The 15,414-nt window shown below is 36.4% G+C and overlaps 1 protein-coding gene across 1 annotated transcript in view; it reads right to left on the bottom strand.

The window, feature by feature from the left end:
• ENAH (ENAH actin regulator) overlaps positions 1-15,414 on the bottom strand; it is an 83,249-nt gene that overhangs the window by 59,185 nt on the left and 8,650 nt on the right. Inside the window, exon 3 of the mRNA XM_023730865.1 lies at positions 9,190-9,367. Coding sequence (XP_023586633.1) covers positions 9,190-9,367 — 178 coding nt within the window. The remainder of the gene's footprint in view (positions 1-9,189; positions 9,368-15,414) is intronic.

Here is a 15,414-nt window from a genome sequence, read left to right as displayed (position 1 = left end):
GAAGGAGACAGGAAAGCTGGTGATAGGGAACCCAAGGTTGAGTAAGGATAGTGTTGATGTGTTGTGAGGTTGTTAACCATTGTCATAGGGCAACATGTGTCCTAACTGTTAAATGAGAAACTATTTTGTTCTGTAAGCCTTCATCTAAAGTGAGAATACCAGCACAATTGGAAGAGCATAGTCAATGTCACTGAACTGTGCATGTAGAAATTATTGAAATGGTGTATCTTTGGCCATGTATATTGTCACAAAAAAAAAAAAAAGGTCAAGAAGGGAGAGGGTTGACATGTTGTAGGGTTGTTAACCAATATCATAAAACAATATGTGTACTACTGTTTCATGAGAAACTATTTGTTCTATAAGCCTTCACCTGAAGTACAATAAAGAAAATAAAGAATTCTCACTTACAGGTAAGTAATCTCACTTACATCTCACTATGGAAAAATCCATAGTTATTTTCTGGTCCCAATTCCAGGCCTGGACTACAAAGCAGTTCTCCAGGGTGAAATGTGTGATCAGGAAGCAAATGGAAAGAAAGGCCAAGGAAAAAGTACAAAAGAGAATGAGCCTTTCAAGGGATGTATGCCCTAATGCCCTAAGTTATCCATAGTAGGTAAAGAATCACTTCTCTCCTAAGAATCTAGAATGGTACTAGCTCTGTGCCACCCTTGGAAGAAATGAGAGATAAGTCACCCAAATCATTTTCTGTAGGGCTGGATTTTCTCCTGGAACCCTGGATGAGAAAGGCTAGGGAAGAGGCTGGAAATTGAGTCTGCAAGGATAAGGAACTAGAAGTCTAATTCAGTAGCTCCTATCCTTCTCAACAGCGAGAAACCCTGCTATTATTTTAACTAACCTTCTTGAACTCAATATTGAGTAAGTCTGTCCAAAGAAACTATATTTATTATTACTCTTTTCTTTGTTCTTTCGTAAGTAAGCAAAGATATATAATTGGCAGTGTTCAGTTCAGGTACTGTCACTGTTTACCTTTCCTTATGAGTATCTCGCACAACTGCAAGATCCAAAAATTCCTAACATGTCAATAATAGTTAATTAAAACTGATTGGTTTTAGGTAAGGAGCCCTGGTGGTGCATGGTTAAGAGCTTAGCTGCTAACCAAAAGGACAGCAGTTCAAACCCACCAGCCGCTCTGCGGGAGAAAGATGTGGTAGTCAGTCGGCTTCCATAATGATTACAGCTTTGGAAACCCTATGGGGCAGCTCTACTCTGTCCCACCCGGTCGCTAGGAGTTGGAATTGACTCGATGGCAACACTAGTTTTAGACAGGAATCTGTTCCGTATATTTTGATAATGATCTCAAATCTCATAAGATGTATGTCACTATTATGTTTTCAAATACTTATGTGTAAGCACTCATAATATGAAATTGTGAACAGAAATAAGTCAACCTTTTCTTAACATTTACTATAAATCATTAGAAACCTGTAAGTTACTAAAAAGTTATTTAGAAAACTTCTGAATTTAGACATAGAAACACAGACTTATGTGAAGTATGTAAATAACGTAAACAACCTTTAAAAGTTCATTTTGACCCGGCATGCTGCGACGTAAGAAAACGTAGGATAAACCTAAACAACCCCCCCAATTTCCAACCCTAAAGAGAAAATACATCATTCGGTTACTCTCTAACCCTGGTGAAAAGACAACATCACACTGGTCCTTGTTGTGTGGAGCTAAGGTGACAGATTCACATATAAACCCTAAATTTCTGCTCACTCACTGAGAGAAGGCAGGGATAGAATTGAGACTCTGCCCGCCGCCTCGGACCTCGGACCCTATCCAGGAGGGACCTCCACTGAGTCTGAGCGATGGTTAAGCCTTCCTCCCAAGACCTCTTGTTAAAAGAAAAGTGTAAAGTCTAAAGATTTGGACTCTAACCCTTGAACTAACACTGTGATTGTAATCATTAATTCTGATTCTCCGGCTCTGAATGAACATTGTGGGGTCTTACTTGAGTGCCTTGCTGTGACTGCCTTAAAATAAATGACAAATCCAAGTATGTCTATTAATTTCTAAGATGAAACCCTACACAACAGTATCTCTACAAAGATCTGGTCAATTTCAGGCCAAAACAAAAAAGATTAATATTTGAATTAATAGGCATAACTCTATCACTGGACTGCATGATGCACATATTATTTATTTAGCTTTCCAAAATACTAAAAATGATCCCAGGCCTGCCTGAACAGTTTTATGGGTACCAAGTTGAAAATCACTGCTCTAATCTGAACAGAATAATCTCCCAAGGAAAAGGACATTCGTATATAACATATATGATAACTGTTAGTAAATCACTGGGTTTAACACTAATTTCACCTTAATAATTAAGACATTAATTGAGTTTCTTTTACTACACTGTGAGCTATTTAAAGCCAAAACCGTGTCTATGTACCTTTCCTTCTAAAACCAGGACTCAGGTTCACAGTAAAATCTCAAACTTACACAGAACTACATTTTTATTTATTTATTTCTCCAAAACTACTGATTTCCTTGATATAGCACACATAATTTTAGGTATCACATCATCTATAAACAAATATTATACTCTCCTAGAGAGTTCTATTGTCATATGAGAATGAGTAGACAGAATTCTTTTTTAATGAAAAAAGTTACCCAAGGGGATAAAGGACAACCAGCTTCTGTTTAAACTCACCTGATTCTATCACTGTAATCTCTTCCCATCTGAACTTTATTCTTACTATTTCTGCCTCCATTCGGGAACTTAACGCTTATCTCTCAGACTCTAGTAGCTCCTGCTTTCAAAACACTGCTGGATTTCTGAACTACAGCTTTGCTTATTATTCCACTTGATCAAAAACTTACATTAAATCTGTATCACCCATAGCTCTCAAAGGTCCTTCTTGATCAGACTTACCTTGGTGACTTTATTCCCACCAGCCCAACCAAACAACTCCCTGCTCTACAAACACATCCCATTCTCCCCACTTTTGCACTCAGATGCTATCCTCTGGCCTGATATGACTTCCCCTTCATCTCCCCATGCCTACATTTTATCCAGTTTTCAAGATCCAGCTCAAGAAGCCACCTCGTCGTGAACTTCCCCGGATTGCTCCAGTTAGAAGAAATCTCATCCCCTTATACCCACGCAGTACTTTTATCTGTAGCTCAGATATGACTTTTTCTCTTGTATTATAAAACCAAAAACCAAATCTGTTGCCATCGAGTTGCTTCTGACTCATGGTGACCCAACAGGACAGAGTAGAACCGTCCCATAGGGTTTCCAAAGAGCAACTGGTAGATTTGAACTGCCGACCTTTTTGGTTAGCAGCCTGAGCTTTTAATCACTGCTCCACCAGGGCTCCACAATAAAGAGCTTAAAATTTTACTTAAAAAAAAAAAAACCTACAAAACAAAAAAATAAATAAAAGTTCTTCATTTTACTACTTTCTTACTCTGACTCCCTCAAAAGCCTTTTAAAAAATGTTTAGAAGATCTTGAATTAAGAGGCAGTGTAGAGAGAAAAATATATTAAAACAAAATGGCCTAAAAGACCAAAAGACCCAAACCCTTATGCTTCCCTTTCTAGGTGATATGTGACCTCAAGGAAGTTCCATTTCTCCAGTCAGTCTCCCTACTGGAAAGGGGAGAGTGACAAGCACTGACAGATCAACCTCACATTATTGTGAAGATTTTGAGTTTATAAACGGGGAAGACTTTGGAAAAAGTAAATGTAAGAATAATGCAGTACATTATAATGACCACAAAAAGACTATCCCACCCAGCCGAACCCCAAAACTGTTACTCATTTAATACTGATGACAGCTATGCTTTATTTGTTTCAAAATGGAACTTCTACAGTAAGAGTCAGTTGGTTTGGTAAAGTTAAAAGAATTTGAAAAATACTGTCCAAGATTACTTTTGGAAGCCTTTCTAGATCCAAATTTACATAACTTTACAAAAGCATTAATAAAATGTCCTCAACGTAATATGTCCAGAGCCAAATTTGTCATCTGTTGTCCACTATTTCTTCCAAAGCCCCTTCCCATCCTCTTCCTCCCCATCTCTGGTTAATTGTACCATCTTCACCAGTGCTCCAAACTGACACACATGCAAATCATCTTAAAACTCCATTTTTTCTTTCCTGATCTGCCCATTAAATCTCACTGACGAAGTAGAAAGAGGGTGAATTCTAAAAATAAATCCAGATACAAATGCCACTTATGCCATTATCTAGCTGTGGGGCCTTTGGCAGTCCAGTGACCTTACATGAAGTCCCAAGCTCATCTAAACATAAGGATAATACTACCAATCTTGCTGGATTGTCATAAAGATTCTCAGTAATCTATATGGCAGATTAACAAGACCTGGCACACAGCAGATATCCAACAAATAAAATCAGTTGCCGTCAAGTGAACTCAGGGCAGCCCCATGTATGTCAGAGTAGAACTGTGCTCCACAGGGCTTGCAGTCGCTAATTTTTTGAAAGTAGGTTGCCAAAGCCTTCCTCCGAGGCAACTCTGGGTAGACTCGAACCTCCAACCTTTAGGTTAGCAGCCAAGTGCCTTAACCATTTGTACCACCCAGGGGCTCTGCCCAATCAATAGCAGAAGGCCTAACACAATGCCTGGCAGGTATAGCTGGCACTAAATAAGTTTGTCACCTCTTCTTCACTCTGCTCCTTTTCTCTCTGTTGTGTCAGTTCAGGCCTCATCTTTCTCAGACACTATCACAAAAGCCTTGTAACTGATCATTATGCCTGTAACTGCATGTTCACCAATCCATTACATTTGTCCTAAAGCACACATTGGATCATATCAAACATTTATTTATCACCATTCAATGACTCTCTACCACCTACATGATAATATTACTCCTCAGCAAGAACACAAGGCCCTTCCCAAGCTTTCAGGTCTATCTCCTGCCAGTTCCCTCATTCTCATGCTCAAGCTACAACATGGTCTACTTCCCGTTTTGCAACTGCTCCTAACTCTCATGACTCCATGCCTATCTAAAATGCTCTTCTATCACTCACGGAGCCTACTCATTCATCAAAACGTAACTCAAGCATCATCTCCTCTTCAAAACCTTCCCTGACCCTAGCACTTTCTTTGGTATTCCAAAGGCCTTTCTGCATCATACATAACATTTCAAGAAATATATTCTAATTTTGCCCGAAAAGCAAATGACAGACCTTATGCTACTATTATTTTCAGTACCTAGCATAGCACCTATGCTCAAAACATGTTTATTTGATGACATTTTTTGTTTATGCTATAAGCTTAATATTGCTCCCACAAATATGAGCAATCTGGAGGATTGAAAAATGAAAGTGTCACTATAAAGTCTTTCAAGAAACTTTTTGAGATTCTTGTCTTCTTTTTGCCCAATTAATTCCAAAACATAAGTCACAAAGAGATATAAAAATGCTGTGAAGATTTATATAAATGCTTATATTGGAAGGCACGCCAGGTCCAATTTTCATTTAAAAAAAAAAAAGAAACCTCAATACTAATTATAAAATCTAAAGAAAATATCAAACATAAAGAGAATTTCTTTGACTGTGTTCTCATATTCAACAGATAAAAAAACAAAACCTGGCAAAAGCCGTCTTAGTTAATGATAAAATGCTGAGGTTGACTCATATCTTTCCTCTTGGAAAGATATGCTTAATCTTGGTTGAGCAGAACAAAAGCAGCAGAACCATTTTACTGGCTGTGCAGATTATTTTTCTTTGGGGAAAAAAAGGATTTAAAAAATTTACTTCCTACTTTCAAATGACTGTTAAGCCTTTTCCAAAATAAAACAGACTGTACAAAAAGACTGTACAAATTTACCTCCACCAATCATCATAAGGATTGACTTTCTATCTTATATAATCCCTAACTATTATCGCCAAAATGCTATAAATGTGCTTGCTAAATAATACAGAATCAAAAATATCAGTCTCGATATGTACTCGTTTAAAATCAAGTCAATTTCCATTAGACAAAGAAAACATACACTGTAGCATTTGGTATAAAAGAAGAGTACTAACTCAGCTCTTCTTAAAAAACGTTAGAACATGTGAACGTGTGTGGTTTTGTTTTTTTTTTTTAATTCCAAATATAACTCACTGTATTTAGCACCTCCTGTACTTTCAAGTATATTAGATAATTGCATACCAAGTTAAAAACAAAATAAAGGAAAACATTCCTGCCACCCACCCTTTACATAAAAGTAATGGAAATTATTAAATACACATACAAAGCACCTAATAAAGGTCAGTATGACTAGCCTCACAGAAAGCTATTTATTCTTAATTAAAAAAAAAAAAAACTTTGTTGGAAGATTCAGGAGACTTGCAGGGCGAGGGAGAGGGAACTGTGTGTTTTGGCGAGAAAGATGGGTTGGTCGTGGAATCATGTGGGTGACTTGGTAGCTCTGGGCCCCCAGCCCCCACATTAATCAGAGAAGCGCCGTTTTTTTGTGTATATACTGAGCTTCTGCAAAAGATTTTGTGTAAACAAAGTTATCCATAACTTAAAGTCTGAAAATCACTGAGAAACACTGATCAATAGTGGCATTCAATGGGTAATATTGACACTAACACCTAGTGATAAAAAACTAAACAGAAATATTCAATATGGAATAACCGTAATTCAGTAGTAAAATGTGAAGAAACAGTCAAGACTAACATCTGTAGTTATCTTTATGAATAAGTTTGGACTTTTTTGCTTTTGATTAGGGTTTTATTGGGTATATTGTTTGTTAAGGGAGGGGACAAGCAAGTTAAGTTTTGGCAACTTGGTTTTGGCAGGAAGACAGTAGATGGTTTTAGCAGGGAACTGGCTGTGAGCCCAAAACAAACGGCTTTGGCAGAGGAAGATATGATCAGGCTGAAAGATTCCATTTTGGGGTATGTTTAGGTGGATTGGAAAAAGGCCCACAAGATAATACCTAGGTGGGACATACCTATCATACTATGAGAACCTACACAAGACATTATATCCCTTCCCAAGGACACTTTTGATGCTTGGCACCTACCTCCTCCTATGTCTCCACTTCTAAGACAATTAATGTCATCCAAAATTAATCAGAAATCAGTGTTTAACTACAAGTAGTTTATGAAAACAGTCATTTCCTAAACAAATTAGACTATTTACAATGCCAGCCGTATTTTATGCGCTTTTTTTATTCCAATGAAAACACTACAGAACCAAAAGCTTCCTTGCCAGTGAATGGTTCCACAAAGCAAGGGGACTGCTAGGATGGACAAACCATTTTCTCTCTCTCTTTCCTCGGCCCATAGCATTACTGTTCAAAGTATGACAAGAGAAGGAAATAAAGTTTCAAAATCATCTAAGAATCCTATTAAATTTTTTTTTGTCATATCAAAACGCTTGTGTAGCTAATGAGATGATGGGCGATTTTCCTATTTGCCAAACTTTCTACAAGGTGGAACATTGTTTCTTAATGCATAAAGAATCACATTCTCTACCATAGTCTCTCCACATTAGGACTCACTAATTTCAAAAGATCAACATCAGAAGAAAAAACATTAATTAGCACTTGCATTTTGACAGCAAAGGATATGAGTACTCACTGATAAATACAATCCTTTCTATTTGGTTTAAAAAAAAACACAGTGACAAGACGAACAGTAATTTTAACTGCTTTAAGTTAGTAACATTTAGTTCCTAATATCTGCTGATACCCTTCTGAGGTTTTAGAAATAAAAATAATGCTAGTTTGTTCCAAACGTGGGGAAGCCAAGTGTTAATGCCATTCATAAATTCGCCAAACTTTGGTCCTTTAGTATTTATTATGTATTTGAGTTACTTAGTAAGATATTAAGAACCACAGTTGTAGCTTCTTCCCTATGGTAAAGCTATGGTGACAGAAAAGTAACTCTATACCCACAACAGAAAGCCGACAAGATATTGATGCCTGTGAGAAAAGAACAGGGACTCAGAGAGACTATCTACATATAAGAGTTTAATACAGACAGCCTTTTCTGTGCTATTTTCCATACTCGGTAGCAAACAAAAAGAATTCCAGTAGTTTATTTTCTCAAAATAAAGTATAATAACTATGTGTTCAAGTTATTTATAGAGCTCCTAAATTCCTCAAAAGAGCTAATATAAAACACGTATGGGTATAATAACAAAGTTTCTGTAAGACTCTAAAATGTCTTCTTGCTCTAATAATTCATGCTTAAAATACACTAACGTATGAGCTAGATGCTTCAAACCCTTTTTAGAATAAGTCAAGCTATAAATATAATTTTTATAATATTTATAACAGGTTTTGAAATTCTATACCTTCAACAAAATATCAAATTTTAATCTGACTATAACTTCTTCCTCTTAAAATACATAAATTTTGTTTATACCACATTTATATCATCAGCATAGCTACTAAATACACAACACCAGCAAGAATAATATTTGTATGTTTACATATATATATACACACACACACAGTTGTTGTTAGGTGTCACTGAGTCGCTTCCAACTCATAGTGATCCTACAGGACAGAGTAGAACTACCCTATAGGGTTTCCAAGGAGCAGCTGGTGGATTTGAACTGCTGATCTTTTGGTTAGCAGCTGAGCTCTTAACCACTACACCACCAGAGCTCTTACATACATACATATATTTTTTGAAAGTACTTCAGTTCATTCTAGAAAGTTTAGAAAATGAAATATGAAAGTAATCTATCTCCTCAAAGAGATAACCATGGGTTGGTGTTCTTTCTTTTTCTATTTTTTAAACCAAAATAAATCTGAGCTCATTCCTAACATGTATACAGTTTTAAATCCTGGTTTGTTTGTTTTTTAAGTGAATTATTTCTACATATCCCCTTTCTTAACATGCAAAGTATCAAGAGATGCAATTCACTGCTTTTACCACCTGAGGGCACCTCTAAAACCTTTAAACAACTTCTAGAAACAATTTCTACCCACTGCATCTTCTCTGGGCCTCAAGTCCTTGCCACAAAATTTGTTTCTGGAGCAGGATGAACACTACTAAGTAACTTCAAATGAATTATCGAATTATCCTTCCAGACTATATGTTTATTATCAACAAACAAGTCTACATTTCTGTAACAAGCAAGAGAAACCCAAGAACTCCTTCAAATATGTATACAATTTAAAATTTGGTCAAAAACATTAGCTTTAACATATACACGGCAGTTCAAGGATAAAAGGAAACCATGGATACCTTACCTGTTTCCTGTGAATTTAACACTTCTAAGGCATGCATCATGGCACTTGCGAAGACATTGGCATCCTCTTTGCTGCCAAAGTTGAGACCATACACCTGCCTAGCATCTCGCCACTGGTGGAAGGTCTGTGTAGCTTGATTGTACTTCAACCCTTTAGGAATGGCACAATTTATCACGACCTAAAAGACAGTAATGCTTTGTAAAGTCAAGCTAATAAATAGCAAAATCAAGGAAGAGTCAACAAATCATGAATATATTCATTGAAGCCTGCTCCTGATAAGATTCTGGCAAAAATGGCCAGAACAATTATTCAGGATAAAATCAGCTTGCAGAAAAGTGACAGAAGCTAAACTGTCTGATGATTAAAAGGTCTGACCTTAAAACAGTAAATGAGCAAATCAAAAGAAAATCTATATCCCTTATTAAACACGTTAACTTATTGTTGAAGTATTACAAATACAGAGAAGTATATAAAACGTAAGGTGTATCTTAGTGAATGTTCCCATATAGCTAATTTCCTGATTAAGAAATAAAACATTAACACTACAAGCCCCTCTCATAAATTCTTCCACCTCCCAAAACATCATAGTTAGTTTTTTGCCAGTCTTTGTATTCTAATTAAATGGCGTTACACAATATGTATTATAATGAGTCTGCTCTCCTTCCCTCAAAATTATGTTTATGAGAGTCATCCATTTACTGTATGTAGCTGTGATTTGTTCATTTTCATTTCACTATGGTATATTCCATTGTACACGAAACCGAAAATCAACTGCCGTTGAGTTGGTTCTGACTCATGGCAACCTCCTGTGTTTCAGAGTAGAACTGTGCTCCATAAGGTTTTCAATGGCTGTGATCTTTCAGAAGTAGACGGCCAGGCCTTTCTTCTGAGATGTCTCTAGGCGGACTTGAATCACCGTCCATTTGTTTAGTAACTGAGCACTTAACCATGTGCGTTATCCAGGGAATCCAATTCCATTGTGTAAATCATGTTTACTTAGCCACCATTCTCGTGTTAATGTACATATGGGTTATTTCCAGTTTGGGGCTATTACAAATAGTGACTCTATGAACATTCTACTACAGGACTTTCGGCATACACAAGCACAGATTTTTGTTGGGAATATGCCAAGGAATGGACTTGTCATGGCTATGCTTATGCTCAACTTTAGCAGATAACACCAAGTGGCTTTCCAAATTGGTCATTACCAATTTACACTTCCACAGCAATGTACGATCACCCCCATTACTCCACATACTATGCAATATTACCACTGGGACTGTCAGTCTTTATTTCAACAGTTCTGGTGGTATAAATACTACATTGTTACTTTAGTTTGCATTACCCTGATTAGTAAAGAATTTAGCACCTTTTTATATGTTTTATTGGCTATCTTTTGTGAATATCTGCTTAGATTAAATTTCTTGCTTATTTTTCTATTGAGTTGTCCTTTTTTTTCCTTATTATGTGTAGACTCCTTTAAATATTCTAGATGTGACCCTACTGTTGGTTACATGTGTTGCAGGTATCTTCTCCCATTCTGTGGCTTCTCTTTTCATTCTCTTAATGGTATCTTCTGATGAAGAGAAGTTTTTAAAATTTATTAAGTCCTAATTAGAAATCTTTTCATTTACAGTTAGTGCTTTTAATATCCTGTTTAAGAAATGTTTCTTAGTCCCAAGGTCATGAAAATATTATATCTCACAGAAGCTTTACCTTTCACATTTATATCTCTTATCCAACTGGAATTGATATTTCCATATGGTGTGAGATAAGGTTCAACTCTCACCCCTTCCAATATGGCTAACCAATTTATCCAGTACCATCTATTAATTGTGCTTCAAGTTTACCTTTTTCCGAAATCAAGTGTCCAAATGGACTCTATGTTGTTCTACTGCTCAATATGCCTATCTTTGAGCCAATATCACAATGTCTTATTTATTATAGCTTTACACCAAGTCTTGATAGCCACTGGAGTGCATATCCTCCCACTTTGGCTATTCTCCGTCCTCTATGTGTGGCTACAGTTATATATTCAGCTTGTGAACTAACACCAAAAAAAATTGTTGGCATTTTGACTGAGGTTGCACTGAAGCTAACACATCCATCTAGGGAGAAATGGTATCAAGGCTGTCTTCCAGTTCACGGATATCACATACTACCATTTATTTAGATCTTTTTAAATGTCTGATAGCTTTCTGTGTAGATGTCTTCAACATCTTTCATTAGATTTATTCTTAGGTATTTGATAATTTTTTCTTGCTACTGTAGATAGTATTTTTTAAATTTTATGTTCTAGCTCTTTGATGGCTGTACATAAAAAAGATTGATTTCTGTATAATGAGCATGTATCCAGAAACTTTGTTAAACTAATTTATTAATTCTAATAATTTACCTGCACATTTTTATTACACTAAATACATGAGCATGTCAGCTTCAAATGACAGCTTTATCCTCCTTTCTAATTCTTGCATATTTTATTTCTTTTTATTAGACTTATCGAAGACAAATATAAATCAGTACCTTTACCTCTTCCTCAAAAATACAAGGACCTTAGAATACCGTATCTCCAACAACATCCCCTTCTCCTATGTCCATCCCCAAATTCCTATGCTATTTTTAGCAGGTATTTTAATTCTACGTGTATTTTAAATGCCATAAAACAATAGTATTGTTAGTTTTATACAGTCAGTGTTAATTCAGGTATACCTAACATTTACCCTTTCTGTTGCTTTTCTTTCCTTCTGCTCTTCCAAGCTTCTGTAAGGATCATTTTTAATCTTGAAGAACACACTGTAGAATTTCTTTCAATGCACACTTTTGTCAGAAAATGTCTTTATTTCAGCTCCATTTTTGAAGAATATTTTTATTACGTATGGAATTTTAAGCTGTCATTTATTCTTTCAGTTCTTTGAAATCCACTGCCTTCTAGCTTTCGTTGTTTCTATTGAGAAGTTAGCTGACAGTTTATTGTTGCTCCTTTAAAGTCATCTTTTTATTTTTTTGCTAACTGCTCTTAAGATTTTTTCTTTATATTTAGTTAACAGTATGGTATTATATATGGTTTTCTTTGTATTATCTTGCTTAAGGTTTTCTAAGTTGGTGTTCTTTTATCACTTTTGGAAAATTCTTGTCCATTATCTCTCCAATTATAGTGTCCGCCTAATTCTCTCCTCTCCTTCTGGGACTCCAATTACTCATACATTATACTTTTTCACTGGATTCTCTGTGCCTCTTAAGCTCTTTTTTATAAGTCCATATTTTTTTTCTCTCTCAGGATCTCTTAACTTCAGTCTTAATATTTCCTTCTGGCCTATATTCTAGTTTACTAATTCTTAGCTGTTTCTAATCTGTTATAAAACCTATCCATCACTGAGTTGCTAATAGCAGTTATTTTTCAATTCTAGAATTTCCATTTGGTTCATTTTTCAAGTTTCAGTTTTTTGCTGAAATTCTCACTCTTATCTTTTATTTTTTTGGATATATTAAGGATTTTAAAGTCAATTTCTGATAACTTTATCAACTGGATTCCCTAATGAGTCTATTACTGTTCCTGTCATCTCCTAGTATGCCTGGTTATTATGATTTAGTGCCAGACATCGTGTGGGGAAATGCCGATGTTGTATTTTTCCAGAGAAGATTTACATTTGCTTATGGCAAGCAGCTAGGGAAACTAACAATTGCAAATCATCTCAATCCAAACAGTGACTGAAATGATTAGAGGCTGGGTTTCAGTCCTGTAAATGTCTAATTCCAAGTCAAACTACCTCCTAGGGGGTGGCATTTCTGGGTCCCAAATCATGGCCTGGGGGACTACCAAGACACTCTCCTCATTACCAAAACAAAAACAAAAAACAAACAAACCCATGGCATTGAGTCAATTCTGAACTGTCGACTTTTTGGTTAGCAGCCGAGCTCTTAACCACTCCATGACCAGGGCTCCCTCTGCTCATCAGCAAGCTCTAAACTCTAATTCATTTCTAGCAGAGTCCTGAGTCTGTCAATAGCTCTACTCAGCTTCTCAGTTCCCTCTTCCAGAACTGTCACATGCTTCTAGATAAACAGATATCCAAAAGGCTAGGCTCACCTCTCTGGCTCTTTCCTCTCCCAGACAGACAGTGGGCCCATAGTTATTCACTGCCACTTAAGTTCTCCAAATAGATTTAAAAAAAAAAAAATTGGTGGGGGGAGGGGACCATTTCAGTTGTTCTTAGTGGAAGTCTTTGTCTAAATTGGAGCCCTGGTGGCAGTGGCTGAGATCTACGGCTGCTAATCAAAATGTCAGCAGTTCAAATCCACCAGCCACTCCTTGGAAACCCTATGAGGCAGTTCTACTTTGTCCTATAGGGTTGCTATGAGTTGGTTTGGTTTTGTGTAAATCACCCAGTCCACCGATACCCAAACTTGATTTTTTTTTTTTTTTTAAATATAATGACCTCTCAAACTTGAGGAAGAAGCTACAAATCTTTAGCTACTAAAAACCCAAAGCTACTGGAGTTTAACATTATTAGAAAATTACAAAACTCATTTTAAGGCAAGTGTATCCCTGTTTGCCAAATAGCTTAAAAGGGCAAACGAGAAAATTTGCTTTTTCAATTATTTAGCCACAGAATTTTGGTAAAAAAGTTGAAGAAAATATTACTAGAATCAAAATGATAGTATTTACATGATTCCTTTTCTATGTGAGAAATTTTAAAATGTGAATCGATTATTTCATTCACTTCTAACATTATTGCCAATAAGCTCAAAAAGCTTTAAAAGTCATGAAGAAGCATATATTTTCATTTAATAATAACTACTTATGGGAATGTCCACATTATGAGGATTGGGTTTATCATAATCTTAAATTCTGTACTTCAAACCCAACGAGCTTATGTGGTCTACATTGTTGTGAGTTGCCATTAAGTCTATTCCAACTCATAGCGACCCCATGTGACAGAGTAGAATTCCCCAACAGGGCTTTTTTTGGCTCTAATCTTCATGGAAGCGGACTGCCAGGTCTTTCTCCTGCGGAGCCAACCGGGGAGGGGGGAGTGTTTGAACTGCCACCCTTTTGGTTAGCAGCCGAGCACTTAACCACCGCACCACCAGGGCCCCTTTATGCCTACATTAGCGGTGATGTTCTATCCTACACCAAACCTGTTGCCATCGAGTCAATTTCGATTCACAGCAACTCTATAGGACAGAGTAGAAGTGCCCCACAGGGCTTCCAAGGAGCAGCTGGCGGATTCGAACTGCCAACCTTTTGACTAGCAGCCATAGCTCTTAACCACTGTGCCACCAGGGCTCCCTATCCTATACATACCCATCTATTTTTTGCCCGATTATAATGAAGTAAACAGTGCAGTGAACACCTATTCTTCCATGTGACTTGGCTCAGGATATTACATTGTCTATGAAGTCTCCCGTCTTCTCAACAAAGTGACGATTTCTGCCTTCACTGTACTATTTAGATTTATCATAGTAATTGACACACTTTACTATACTTCTTTGCTTACATGTTTAGCATCTCCATTCTTACTGCATCTCTGGGGTCAGAAATTGTATTATCTAATATAAAACCTAAGCACAGTGCCTAGAACTTAATAAGTGTTAAGTAGAGAAGTGCAATATTTTAATATAATGTATGTTTCTACATGGAAGAAAGGTCTGGCAATCTACTTAAAGGACACAGCCATTGAGAACCCTATGGAGTGCAGTTCTACTGTGAAACATATGGGGTCACCAGGAGTTAGAATCGACTCAACAGCAGATGGTGATGGTTATATTTACACACTTTGTACACACTCAATTTTACAAATAAATGGTGGGTAATTTTTTTTAAACAGAAAGTTTAGATGTGTTTAATAATTTTCTTCTCTCCTTCTATGTTTTAGATATCAAAATGATAGGGGTCGCTATGAGTCAGCATCGACTCAACATTTCCTAACGACGGCACCCAACAACAACATAACATACTATTCTCTATAATAGTTTGCACAAAACAGGTAATATGTTGAAGGCTTTTAGATTTTGTTTGTAAATGCTCTGAACCCCTGCGCCCCTTTGCTTAAGTTTTAGGGATAGATTATTAACAATTGATTTATTTTATGATTGTAGATCTATTTTATTTTATTATTTATCCTGTTTATGTTGATGGTCAGTTGTCCACTATTTGGCCAAAAGGAGACACTTCAAGCTGAGTCCTTGTCCTCTTCACACGCTCCTATCTTATTTGAGTACTTA

The sequence above is a fragment of the Trichechus manatus genome, unplaced genomic scaffold (assembly GCF_000243295.1).
Source record: "Trichechus manatus latirostris isolate Lorelei unplaced genomic scaffold, TriManLat1.0 scaffold00039, whole genome shotgun sequence".
Classification (NCBI taxonomy): Eukaryota; Metazoa; Chordata; class Mammalia; order Sirenia; family Trichechidae; genus Trichechus; species Trichechus manatus.
This window is presented reverse-complemented; position numbering and strand designations above follow the sequence as displayed.